Here is a 14,846-nt window from a genome sequence, read left to right as displayed (position 1 = left end):
TTATACCTAGACTAACATACCGTCTCCGCTCAGAATCGTTTTTCTTATACAATGATATTATATCATTGAATTCAAATTTAATACCATCCATTATACAGTGACCCACTTGTAACCTACTGTACAGCAGAGCGAAATCCACTTACCCACCTTTTTAAATATTAATATTATCCCTTAAATTGATTAATAATTAAAATATTGTAGAAAACAAAGGACAGAACATAGACAATGTTTGTATCTTTAAGTTTGATAATAGGTCAATACACAGTATTTAAATTAATTATGTCTGATGAACATACATTTTGGTATGTTATGCAATAGTAAGACAGGTTTCTGTAAGTTACAACAAATGTGCAAGTGATATATTATTCATATTATTATATATTATTAGTGATTGCAAAAAATCGGCATTCCAATTTGCATTATATTCAATGTAAGAAACATATAAACAAAATACATGAATTTCACACTTGTGGTAAAATAATACATTAGTTTAATTAAAATAATTACTTCAGAATAATACGGCTGAAATTATGGTCAACCACAGTTCCCAAATCTTCATTAATCACATTGTTACTGTGTAAATTATTCACTAAATCTTATAGATTACATTCTGCATATTGAATAATTTTCAACTTGTTGTTACAAAGTAGGAAGTTTTACAGCATCAATATATCATCTGAAAAAATATATTTTAATACAAATAAAAAATATTATAATAAATTAAATAATTAAAATACCTAAGTACCATAAAAATAATATCATTCTTAATTTTTTGGATTTTTGTGAAATTAACACAACAAATTCCACTCTATATTGTGATGGCTGCAGGGTCATTATTATTTATTTTTTCATTAAGTGTAAATCTAATATATTAGAAAACGGTACTTTACGCCTATTACTTAACTATAGTTCAGTGATCATTACTATGTAAAATGGTAAATAACCATCCAAAAAAAACAATTTAATTTTGTCACGTTATTTAATTTATAACTAATAATTATCAATTGCAATTTATTAATATTGTTTAATTATTATCAGCCATGATTATAACAAACACAGTTTAAAATATGGATATTTAAAATGCTGTAATCACTTTTTATTTTCACCGTTATTATGTTCTGGTCGGCACCACTGTTGTACTCACCCATTCAGTCATTCAGTTAATTAGGCTCACTCATTTTTTGCTCCAATGTTCTTGATAACGAACGGTGGAAAAAATCTGTTTGATGGTCTATTGATAATTGTACATTACACAATTTTTCCTGATGGCTAAATACAACAAAACAAATTTAAGTATATAATATGAATATGCGTGGTACCGAGAGCTGTAAGTAAGATTTATACAATAATTATACACAGGTGTGATCTCGTACATAAATGACAAACACCGCTAGTATCACAGCGCGATTTGCAAACTCGACACATCAACACGTCATGTATATACACATCCGGATGTTGAAGAACTTAACAAACATCCTAGAACTGGGAAAGGTTATGTGAATAATATGAAAGTGATGTCCTAAACAATATTTACCAGATATTGGAACCACATGGAATGAATGAATAAATCTCTCGTGAACTACACGTAGACCAAGGAGCCGCAGTCCTAGCAAAAGAAGATATAAAAATGTTTGCGTTCCAAAAGAAATTGGATTTTTTGCTTCGCGTCAACGAGCAACTGCTTGTCCATCCAAAAAATGTCAAAGGTGTACGGCACCACAACAGTAAAGTTAATTAATGGACTTTTGGAGTGTTGTACAACACCAATATTGACATTATTATGAATATTGAATTCAAGAATAATTACTAGTAACTAAAAAACGAGCGAAGACTCTAATGATAATATGGTTGTCGTTGATAACGATGACCAAGCGGCGGGCCCACGTTACCCAAGATCTATAAAGTAGAATAAAGTATCAACTTTATAGATCTTGCACGTTACCAACACCGCATATTATGATGTTTTCACCATAGTTATATACAACAACTAGATAGCCGTCGTCTCCTTCTTGTCATCGAAGTCGGCCGCCATTTACAGGGCAGTCAATGTTTACAACTTAGATCATATTATTATTGTTTATGATCTAAGGTTTACAAAATAATATTATCACGGTATATATATATATACGAATGTAAAACAAATGCTTTATAAAAATGGCGACCGACTTCAACATTGGTCACGACTGTTAGTAGTATAAAGACGGCCACCTATCTATATGTTGTATATAACCATGATTTTCACCTCAAAAACAAAAAGTTGTCAACCGGTGCTCTCATCGGTATATTATACCTATAATATATTATAATAAAAGTGACAAAGAAGTTGAAGTAAAAAAAAAAAATATTACCTCCATGGAAAATTCGCTCGTCACGAATTTCCTATCTCTACTTACCTCCAAGGTTGACGCCCAGTCCGACGACAGAAAAAATCGTGCTCAGAGATATATTTTATTATTTCTCGACTGCTATCATAACTACTTACGAGAACTTTATATTAACATTCAGGCTTTTCATATTACACAATCATATACAATCAGTGGCGTAATTACAGAGGGATTTGAGTGTCCCCCTCGTGACATAATTTTTTAATCCGATGAACCATATTTATGCACTTATTTAATAACGTAAATATCAGTAGGTAATAATTTTATTGTATTTAATATATTATATTATATTTTATAGAAAGAACAAATAAAAACCCAAATAAAACCCAACGGTGTGACAGCGTAAATAATAAACAAATAACAGAGAAATAAAATATAACGGTCCGCACCGATATGCAACGACATGAAACGTTCCGTGTATCTTTTTATTCCATAACCGTTACCACTAACCACAATCAGACGGATTGTGTTGACGTGGAAGTTGTTTATCAATATTTTCCACAACTTATTATTGATTAATCGTACAAAAAAGAAAAAAACACATCGTCGTTCAGCCCGCAGCCGTCCTAGTTCTTCGCGTCGTACCGTCTTGAAATTTCTTTTTAAAGGTATGTATTTATTATTTTATTACGTTATATTATATTAATCGGAAGAAAAAAATACATTTTCTGAGCAATAATTACTCGCATAAGACTTTGAGTTTAGGTATTTTTCTTAAATGTTTAACTTGTAATGTATACGTGGGGCAATACGTGAATGGGCACAGTGAGACAATTTTCTTTTCTTATATTCTCTAAGGGCCCGTTTAACAATCATAGTTTAAACCTCGGTTACGCTTGAACCACTGATTTTACCGGCCGAATTCGGTGGTTTAACCGGAGTTCAACTATTGTAATACGGGCCCTTAGGGCCGTTCATAATGGCTGCTAAAGTATTGGTTAACACTAACCGGCAGCATTTCATTGGTAATACTAAAGAAATTTTGTCGGTTAGTGTTATCAGACATTGTACGAACGGCTCTAAATGTATCACATCTAATGTGTTAAATTTTATTAAAATAGGGAATAGTTATTAATACATATTAAATTAACGTTCTTTTAGGCACAGGGTTGAGAACCGAGTAAGAAAAACCAAATATGATAGTTTTAGTACCAAATAATTGAAGACTCAGTTAATTTAGTGATAAATGAAATGTATTCCATTAGATGCTGCTAAATTTAATAACCTTAAGTTTTAAACTGTACAAAGATTATTGCAATTATTAACTATCATTAATATCTCAGTGTGAACCACCCCGTGTCTTATTTTCACTGTGGTATAACTCATAGAATAATTAGTGTCTCAATGTAATAACCTCTTCACATCACATTCTAAAAAAACAAACTTCATCACTTCATTTTTGAGGAACTCAATGTCTCAATACTAGCCTGAGTGTAACAATATTAAATATATTATACAAATTAATTTTGATACTTTTACAGATTTTAAGTTATATACTTTAAAGGTATAACATATTACTAGGTATTTACCAACCTACTTAGGATTCAACAATGTTTTACTAAAAAATATATTATACAAATCATCTCAAAACAATATAATGTTAGTAACAACATACAAAAATAATTCCATAATATTACAGAATCATTCCATTTTTGATTCAATTTTTTCAATTTCAATTTTTTGATTTTAATATAATGTTTGCTTTTCGAAAAATATTTTCTCCTGATTTCAATTTAAAAAAAAAAGTGTTAATTTTATTATTTTTTTCATAGACGATTGTTAACAATTTTTATCGATACATATAATTAATTTTGAAATGTCCTTTTTTAGTTTAAAGGCATTCATACCTTGACTTAATATACAATTCACAATGCAAAATACTAATCAAATACCAGAATCTAGAAAACGTAAACCAGCCAAAACATATGAAAAATCATCTTTTGTTGATATATATAAAGGATTCCAGACCTTACTGAAGTAAGTGGTAGATGATTTCAACTACTAGAAAAATATTAATAAAGTTTTTTTGTAGAGGTGAATTTTTTTGTGATATAAAATTGAAAACGGACGATAAAAAAATAATAACTGCACATAAAGTGATTTTATCAGCAGCTAGTCCGTATTTCCGTGCAATTTTCACAAATCGTGCAGAAAGAAATCATGATCTTGTGGCTATAAGATGTGTAGATTATACCGCTTTACAGCTTTTAATAAATTTTATATACTCGGGAAAAATCGTGATTACTAATGAAAACGTCCAGGTAATATTAGATAAAGTTTGATTTAACTAAAGAAAAATAAATTATTTTAATTGTATATTGTTTATTTCTCAAGAACTTGTTAACAGCTGTAGATATCTTGGAGTTAAAAGAAGTTGAAGATGCATGTTGTGATTTCTTACAGTCACAACTCTGCCCCACAAATTGTATTGGTATTAACGCTATTGCTGATTTACATGGCTGTACGAAATTGAGAAAAAGATCAGAATTATATATTCTTCAACACTTTTCGTATGAAATATAATTTATTATTAAAATTCTATAAGGATGTTTTATTTATTATTGTAATATTTTGATTCTTAGAGATGTAATTGGTGGTGACGAATTCCTATCCTCAACATTCGAACAAGTAATGCACTTGATATCCAGTGACAAACTTATAGTTCCATCTGAAGAAAAAGTAGGCAAACTAAAATTGATTATTTTTATATTTTATTACTGGTGAAAGCAAAATTCAGTAACCTTCTAATATGTAATATTATGTAGTCTAATTATTTTATAAGTATATTTAATATTTTAGGTTTTTGAAAGCGTAATTACCTGGGTAAAACATGATTTGAAATCAAGAGAATGTATTTTACCCCGATTAATGGAACATGTACGTTTAGCATTAACATCAAATGATTACATAAGAAAAAAAGTAGCTAAGGATACCCTTATAAAGAATTGTCTTGAATGTATGTTTCCTCTTTAAATATGCTTTCATTGTGAATTAATTTATATTTATTTATAACATTCAAGGTAAACGTTACGTATTTGAGGCATTAAAAACACTCAAAGGAGAAGAGCTTATCACCCAAAGCATACGTAGTAGACCCAGGCATGAAGATAAGGTATGATTCTGTATAATTTATATATCTTTCCAATATATTTAATAATTTAATTATAACAGGTTATATTAGTTGTTGGTGGAATTCAGACTGGATTAAGTAAAACTTTAGAATATTTCGATCCAATGACAGAAAAATGGCATTTTGGCCCGGAATTAATTACCAATCATAGACGACATAGTCTAGTCGTAATTAAAGACAATTTGGTATTTGATGTGGGTGGTTATGAAATTGGTTTATCACCTTTTCGGTGTGTTCACATGCTAGATATAACTGAAAATCCACCACATTGGCAACTAACTAACGACCTGTTAGTTGAACGACAATTTTTAGGTGTTGGTGTAATAAATGATAATATCTATGCTGTAAGTAATGTTAAATTATAATTTATTAGTTTAATTGTTATTTCTGTTAATTAGCGCGAATCAATAAATTATGCATTTAATTTAAGGTAGGCGGATCAAATGATAGATATGAAGATTTAAAAAGTGCCGAAGTTTTTGACTTCAATACTAAAAAATGGCGAATGATATCCAGTATGAATACTTTGAGATCTCTATTTACGGTTGGAGTCCTGAATGATCTTTTATATGTGGTAAACTTTTTTTATGATTTTAATTTTGTATTATATTTGTTATAATAATAATTGGAATTGGAATGATAAAATTCTCCCGAGAAAGAATCGTGTAATATATTTACAAAATAAAACATTTCGATAAATTCAAGTTGATAATCAACTAATATAAATATTTGTACATATACCTCTTCGATTCAATGATTTAATAATTTCACTGGGAACTGATTCATTTTCATTGATCGTCAAAACTACCTACATAATGGAAGTACAAAAACTCAAATACATTTTTTATTTGTGTTTTATTGCTACTTAACTTTAATTAGTTTTAGTCCTAAATAATCTTTTATATTTGCGGTAAGCATAAATACACCTTACACGGGTAACCTAGATAATCTTATAAATACTTCTTTTAGTTTTAATAACAAACCATACAAATGTAAATCTTTTATAGGCTATTATCAAAATGTTATAGGTCTTCGTTCTAAATTATGTTTACTTAGACGCAATATTCATACTATGTATTTCGATTATTTTATTTTAACCGAAACCTGGCTAAATAATAATATTAATGATTGTGAACTGGGCTTTGATAACTACTCTCTTTATAGATCAGATAGGAACTATGCAATCAGTAACTGTAATAAAAGCGGCGGTGTTGCGATATGCGTTAGTAATGAATTTTCGTCTAAAATTATAGATATACCTAATACCACTATTGATCAATTGTTCGTTGCTGTTACTATCGATAAGGTTTTAATGTTTATAATTGGAACTTGTTATATCCCACCAAATAGTCATACCAGCTTGTATTCAATACACGCTCAAACAGTCGATTGGGTCTTATCTAAGTTTGGCAGTAATGTACAATACATTGTTGCCGGTGACTACAATTTACCAAAAACTGTAATTACCAGTGATAGTACCGGACTCATTACTAACAGCATACTTACACCTCAGGCCAATAAAATTTTTGATATCTATGCTTATAATAATTTTTTTCAAGTTAACACGCATTCAAATTTTAAGGGCTTAATGCTCGATCTCGTATTTACTTCTTCAAATTTAACAACAACTAACATTTGTGATGAATTATTAGTTCCGTTAGATAAATACCACCCAGCACTTTCCATACATTGTAACTATGGTATTTTGGTGATAATAGTTATAGTAATAATTGTAATGTAAATGTATCTAATGTAGATTTCTCGTTTGGTGAAATATTTCAAGCTCTTACTCAAGTTGGTAATAACCCTTCTCCTGGTCCCGACTTAATTCCTGCTCTCTTTTTACAACATTGTAGATATGCCTTATCAGTTCCTATATTTATTATCTTCCAATTGTCTTTATCATCAGGTATCTTCCCCGACAAGTGGAAATTAAGCTATGTAACTCACAGATATAAAATACTAGATAGCTTACTTGTCTATATTAAGATAATCGATGTTGAAGTCAGCCACCATATGCGTGTGGGTCAATGTTTACATAATTATCATATCAATACTGTATGATAACATGATATTATTCGCACAGAATACAATTTTTTTATAAAATATTTAAAAAAAATATAAAAAATATATATTTCTATTGCAATGGTTTTTAATGACAACACATAATAATTATCCTTATTCAATATTCCATCGTCAGATACAAAAGTATTTTGACCATCAGATTGTTATCATGTCGTATTGATAAGATAATTATGTAAACATTGACCTACACGCATATGGCGGATAACTTCAATGTTCGATGTCTTGTTAGCTATCTAGTATTTTATATCTGTGATGTAACTCCAATTTTCAAATCTGGTGATAAAGGATCAGTCACAAATTATCGGCTAATCTCAATAATAAGTGTAATTCCAAAATTATTCGAAAAAAATTATAAATAATAAACTAACGACCACTTTTAAGCTAACTCTATTATCTAATCAATACGGCTTCCGGTCACAACGATCAACTAATACTAATTTATTAGTTTTTTTATTCTGTTTTAATATCCACAGTAGAGAGTGGTGGCCAAGTATATGTTATCTATACAGATCTTAAAAACGCTTTTGATACTGTAGATATTAAAATACTATTATATAAACTTAAACTAATGGGTGTACATGGTACATTATATTAACTTGGGTCGAGTTCTACTTATCTTATAGTTGACAACGGGTAAAAGTTAATAATATTCTATCTGATTCTATTGAAGTTACCTCCGGTGTGCCTCAGGAAGGACATTTATCTCCACTACTATTTTTATTATTTGTTAATAATTTAGATAAAACTTTTAAATATTCCAAATTTCTGCTATTTGCTGATGATTTAAAATTGTATAACTCAATTAACACACCTAATAATTGTTTAGAGTTACAGAATGATATAGATCACTTTTCTGAATGGTGTAGTATGAACAAGTTAAACATAAATGTTAATAAATGTCAACAAATAACATTCTCACGTCGTGCTAACCCAATACAATTTAGTTATCATACATAACATATTCTTGAATGTAGTTTCTTCTGTAAAAGATTAAGGTGTTTGGCTATCTAGTGACTTATCATTTAAATTACACTTAGACAAAATGTATAAAAAAGCATTAAAAGTATTATGTTTTATTAGACGCAATACTTGGGAATTCAAGAATCCCACTTGTATTAAAGTACTGTATTGTTCATTAGTACGTTCCATTCTGGAATAATGTTCTGTTGTATGGAACCCCTTTACTGATAATTGGGTAAATAAACTTGAAAGTATCTAAAATCGCTTTCTAAAATTTTTAGCTCCTAAATTAAGATTACCAATTAATAAATAATAATAATAAATAAATAAATAAAATTAATAATTTTCTTGAATTAAACCTTACATAATAACTGTAATTGTTTAAATATTGAAAGAGTTGACTCAATCAAATATGTAGGATTATTTATTGATTTCCAACTAAAATGGGTGACACATATTAGCTATATTCTACGACTTAGCCGAAAATTCTTTTTTTTTTTTATTATGATTTGAGATCCATATTCAATAAACAGCAATTGAGAGTTATATATATATATCTTTTGTCCAATCAGTAATTTCATACGGGATAGAGATATGGGGAGGGACTTACAATATCCATTTAAACAAAGTTAGAGTTATCATGAATAAGATTATTAAATTTATTTTAAGATTATCTAGTTATACAAATACTGATTATTTATATGAGGAATTTAATGTACTCAGTTTCTATAGATTGCTTACCAAATGTACCCTACTATAAGCTTTTAAACATAAAAAATATTTTAGAAATTGTTATCGTAACTATAATACAAGGCTAAAAAAAAATATTAATATAATAGCACCAATTTGCCATAAGCATTTTGGTAGCAAGAGTTGCCTAAATCGAGCGATAACTCTTTGTAGAAATTTGGAAATAGATATTAATAATTATCCTAACTCTATTCATTTTAAGCGGTATGTATTATCCATTTTATAAATTGTTGTTCTATCTATTTATTTATGTATTTTATCTATTCATTTTGTTTTATTTTCACATTTTAATGATAATGGTGTCGCACAACTAACACCTGTCAATTTATGATAACCTCATCATAATTTTGTTTATTTTATATTGAATTTAATTTTAACTTTATTCTGTAATGATAAACCTTGCATGTCTATTTTATTGCTACCTACTACATATTAATATTATTTGAATAAAATGACTAAATTAAGAACCTCTCACCTTCACCACAAGCTTTGCTTGTAGGAGGTGAGCAAACAAACTATACTGTATTATTTATCTTTTATTTTATCATTTGTTTGCAAATATACATTATTATTATTATTAAAAAAAATTATATTAATATTGTTGCTAAACAATGTGGCCTAGATTCATTATCTAAACGCAGATTATTTAATGATGTTAATTATATATATAAACTTATTAATAACCAAATTGATTGTCCCGATCAATTAACTAAGATTAAATTTAAGGTACCTACATTCAACTCTCAAAATCACTCTATTTCATATCGACTGCCACCGCCAGAATTACAGTTACTATAGCCCTTTAAATCATATGTGTATGTTCTGTAATAAATTTACAAATTTTGATTTTTTTCATGATCCACCAGGTTTACTATATTCTTTATCAACTATGTAATGTAATTTATTGTACATGCTATTTGCTGTAACTTTTGCTCATCTAGGGCGTAATAAATTAATATATAATAAATAAATAAATGTTTGCGGTAAGCTAAATTTTTTTTATGGTTTTAATTTTGTATTATATTTTTTAAATATATAATATTTTTAATTTCTTAACATTTCCGTATCTGTGTAATATTGAAATTAATAATTAATAATAGATACATTTTTGTAATTAAAAATAAAAATGCAATAATATTTTATTCCGGGATTTCTTTTTAGCGTGAGGTATTTTATTCCACAATAATCTGTATTAATTAAATTTGTAGGTAGGAGGTTTTGATCAATCATTACAGGCTTTAAACACTGTTGAGTGTTATAATCCCAGTACTAATATGTGGACACCAGTCGCAAACATGCGTGAACGCCGCTGTTGTGCCCGGTGTAGGAGTTTTAAACGGTGAACTATATGTTGTAAGCGGTCGTAATGGATCAGACTTTTGAGTAGTGTGAAAAAATACAGGCCAAGTACAGGAGTTTGGACAACTATTGCAGACATACTTTTACCTCGAAAATATGCAGGTAACTTTTTGTAGAATAAATTAAACTATTTTATGAAACCATTTCTATAAATTATTTTTAATTTAATTAAATTTTTATTATAGATGTAGTCGCATTAAATGGTTTATTGTATGTCGTTGGTGGAATGAATCAAACTTCTGGTTTGAATTCTGTAGAATGTTACAACCCAAACACCAATACCTGGGCCATGGTCACTGCAAAAATGAATATAGATCGCTGTTTACCTGGAGTAGTAGTCATTAAAAGGCCAAAACATTTTACAACTTGTTAGCATTCATGATTTTTTTTTTTTTCTGGTACGATATACAAATGTTTTAATATTTTGCATTATAGTATCTTACATTATGTATAGCATTTACAATACATGCATTTTTTTAATTTTACAAATTTTATGTTAAATTTTTATAGCTAAGGTTTGGATATTTAAATTAAGGTTTCTCATAAGTAGTTAATAATGCAACCGAAAAACTATTAAATATATACCTAAGCCCAATATTCTTCATAGATATTTTTACTTCAAATTAGAAAGATGTTTAAATGGAGAATAACAATTTTTGTTAGCTTGTTTTAATTTAAAAGTCTATTATAATTTATACACACTATGGCATGTCTTTGGCAATAATTATTCCAACTATCAGTATAACCAATAATAAAATAAATTATTTTCATAGAAATAATACCACAGATTATAGCTATTTTGGCTGTTTTGTTGTAAGTACACTAAGTAGTAATACGCTACGCTCTACCTGCAACATTGTGACTGCAGTAATATGTGCACTGTTAACCCATTCTATACAAAAACATTTAAACAATATTATATACTCGTAAAAATAATATTCGAAGTAACTTAAACTGGTATATTGTATTATTAAGAATAATTATAAATCAGTAATAAATTATTAAAAATTTGGGAAGTGGGTAACGCTCTGCTGTAAACTAGGTGAGATATACATAAACCGATTCTGAGTGAAGTTGGTCTGTCCCCCTATATTAATATCAAGTATACCTATATTTAATGATATTTATGTGATTAAAATAATTTATTTTACTTTTCGCCATTAGTAAAACTTTAGGTTAAAATTGTCTTCATAATTAATTAAATACAGTATGCACATTAATACATTATTATTATATGAACTATTGAAAGTATTATTATTTTTAATGCAAATAATCCTTACATAAAATGACACATTTAAGCTATTGAAACAATGTAGAGGTTCTAATTGTTGAGCTGTAATAATCTAATATTGAAAACTTAATTAAAAAACTAAAATTAGCTTTTACATAGTAACAATACGTTAAATAAGCTTTTCAAATTTTTTATGATATATATTCAACCAACAACAATTTCCTTCCCATTTTACACAGACTTAAGATTGGATAGATCTAGAATACTTAGCCACCTAGGTATGATTAAAAGTTTTGCTATAGTCAGTCTCACGGTTTAAGATAGACTGGTTGCGCATCGACGTATGTTAAGTTTACTGACCAAGTGACTATGCAATGTACTAACATAAACTGACTGACAGTAAGTGCCATCTAGCGTCAACGCCTATAAGTTAACTAAATCGTGCTAAAACAGTAATTTTATTTTGCAATGATTTTAATTATGACCATTGTTAACTTATTTTTAATCTCTCTAGGTATCTCAAACCTCAATATTATTCACTGAGTGTCTGTTCCACTTTAGGTCTTTGCACATTGTCAACCATTTACTATTCTACGAACTACAATATTAAGGTTGTTTAATTTTATTTCATACTAACTAGGTACATATTTACAACACATTATTATAGGAAATATTTTTAAAATAAATCAAGCAAATAAATTACTTATATATAATATTATTTTAATTAGATACTTAAATAGTAAATTACAACTAACACAAAAAGAATAAACATGATGCAATTTAAATTAGTTGGATAAGTAAGTGATTAAGAATTTATAATAATAATACTTGTGAAATACTGAAATCTTAAAAATATATTTAATTAATTAAAGAAGGTATTTAATTTTAAGTAAATATTTTAATATGTATAAATTATCATTTGATAGGTATTAACTAATTTTGATAATTTTTTTTTGTTTTGTTTTTTTGTTTCTTGATTAGCCATGTATGAATATTGCCTCACTCGCATTATAATGTACATTAAAAATATACTGGTCAATATTTCAGTTCTGTGTTCTTGGCATGTAAATGTTAATTTAAAATCAAAGTTCTGAAAAAATTCTTCATAAGTTTCACAAAAGGCATTAACAGAGTCTGCATGTTTTATGAAACATTTCCAATTTTTGCAAAATTTTAAATAAATTATGGTTAGGATGATTTAAATATCCTCTAGTTCTAATATTGACCAACTCTGCTGCAGTATTTGATGAAATACCATTTTCAGCTTTTTATCAGTTTGAACATACTTCACATTTCTTAGTCTTTTGTAAGCGCCTTGAAATATATCTATTTACATAATTAATTATTGGTTAATTAAGACTATAATATACTTTTTGAAATAATGAGTCTTCTCATGCCACTTTTTTTCGTTCGACGCGCAACCAGTCTATCTTAAACCTCATATCTTAAACCTATAATAATGTAAAATCAGTCTATATGCATACATTATATACACTGTAATATAATATATAATATGTATTTGTTAATACTAATAATAATAGAAAAATAATATGTTCAATAATTTGATTGTAATTAAATTGGAAATTGTTTGATTGTTTCAAGTTGGACCGAATTTAAATAATCTAAAAAGAAAAGGTATAATTATTTTTAACTTTAAATATATTAGATATCATTCATCCTTTGTGTCATTACAATATATGATGTACAATTCAATTTAAAATTTATTATTAAGATGTCCATTACCACGTGGTGAATGAAAATATTATAAATTTGTAAATTTTAATATAAGCGTATACTATTGTCTATTATACTTGTTATATTACATGTTTCTTATCATAACTTGAGTTTAGGTTTTTAAATTATTTAAATTAAAGTAAAAAGCATATTTTAAGGTTTTTTTCATAAATTATAGCATATTAGAATCCATCCATTTCTAATCTATTTAGCTATCTCACATTTTAAACTTCTAAGAACCTTCCACTCAATAGTTAATTAGTAAATATATAAAGATTAGGCATGCCGAGTAGTGACCGACAAAATGTTGCAACAAAATGCATTTTTTACTATTTCTTGAGTTTTTACTCTTTTGAGTAAATACGTTTTAAATTTCTTATTCCTAAGCAGAATATATTATTATAAATATTTTGATCTAAAAAAATCATATTATTTTGAACAAGTATTTAATTATTTAGGTGAGCAGTAGATTTTATGGTTTTTAAATATTATATTTATTTAATTTATGCTAATTATATTCAACAGGCCGCATTGAACTTTGTTTTTCGATATTTTTATCTCAAATTTAAAATATGTCTTCAACAATAATACAATTTTAAGATTTTCTTTTTACAACTTATATTATATTATATCATTATTTGAAATAAAAAATCAGAATCCAAGTGGCCTGTAGGAAGTTTTCTCCTTTCAGATAAAAAAAAAATGTTGTATGGGAGTTAGGTAAGGTTGCTGGTGACACGTGTTTGTGGGTCGAGGATTGGTCACTGAAAACCCGGGTGGTCACCCATCCGAGAACGAGAGATGCCGTCCGATGTTTGACCTCCGAACACGTTGGTGACTGAGGCCAACGACCGAGCCACACCAAGCTCCATATTATTATTATTATTATGACGCGTAAAAGTAAAATGCTAAAGGTTAAATGTCACGTGATTAGATATAATATGCCTATGATAATAATAATAATATTCAGACGAGAAATAAAAAGTAGATTTTTACGAACGATATCAAAGTGAACATGAATAATAATAATGTAGGTGCCCGTAGCTATATTCATTGTATGATAATGCGTTACGATAATTTAATATAAAATATATAATAGGTAGGTACTTTATTATAATCATTAATCATGTGTTCTCACATCAAGATGTCATTATAATTTTTTTTAAGAGGGATGTCAGCGCACTATTCGTTTACTCTCTCTGGCCCCCCGCGC

General features: G+C 27.9%; 1 protein-coding gene and 1 long non-coding RNA gene across 5 annotated transcripts in view; one reads left to right on the top strand and one right to left on the bottom strand.

Moving 5' to 3' along the window:
• The window catches only part of LOC103309093, a 4,241-nt gene extending 2,344 nt beyond the window's left edge, over positions 1–1,897 (bottom strand). Inside the window, exons 1-3 of one of the 3 annotated variants that reach the window (XR_001679315.2) lie at positions 1,345–1,897; positions 1,094–1,269; positions 508–676 (exon numbers count right to left, since the gene is read on the bottom strand). This is a non-coding gene — a long non-coding RNA (uncharacterized LOC103309093). The remainder of the gene's footprint in view (positions 1–507; positions 677–1,093; positions 1,270–1,344) is intronic. The other 2 variants (XR_510602.3, XR_001679317.2) reach the window with 2 other exon arrangements.
• A 2,304-nt stretch (positions 1,898–4,201) lies between these two features.
• On the top strand, positions 4,202–10,684 carry LOC100571549 (kelch-like protein 2). Of its 2 annotated transcripts, XM_016803522.1 has the most exons (9): positions 4,202–4,361; positions 4,417–4,645; positions 4,719–4,894; positions 4,967–5,063; positions 5,184–5,340; positions 5,405–5,496; positions 5,556–5,858; positions 5,945–6,088; positions 10,518–10,684. In XM_016803522.1, the coding sequence occupies exons 1-9, from the start codon at positions 4,255–4,257 to the stop codon at positions 10,650–10,652; spliced, it is 1,440 nt and encodes a 479-aa protein (XP_016659011.1). In that variant the 5' UTR covers positions 4,202–4,254; the 3' UTR covers positions 10,653–10,684. The 2 variants fall into 2 exon arrangements, with proteins under 2 accessions (XP_016659011.1, XP_016659013.1); XM_016803524.2 differs by lacking the exon at positions 10,518–10,684 and having other exon boundaries at positions 5,949–6,084.
• Positions 10,685–14,846: the final 4,162 nt, after the last annotated feature.

This window comes from Acyrthosiphon pisum, chromosome X, assembly GCF_005508785.2.
Source record: "Acyrthosiphon pisum isolate AL4f chromosome X, pea_aphid_22Mar2018_4r6ur, whole genome shotgun sequence".
NCBI lineage: Eukaryota > Metazoa > Arthropoda > Insecta > Hemiptera > Aphididae > Acyrthosiphon > Acyrthosiphon pisum.
This window is presented reverse-complemented; position numbering and strand designations above follow the sequence as displayed.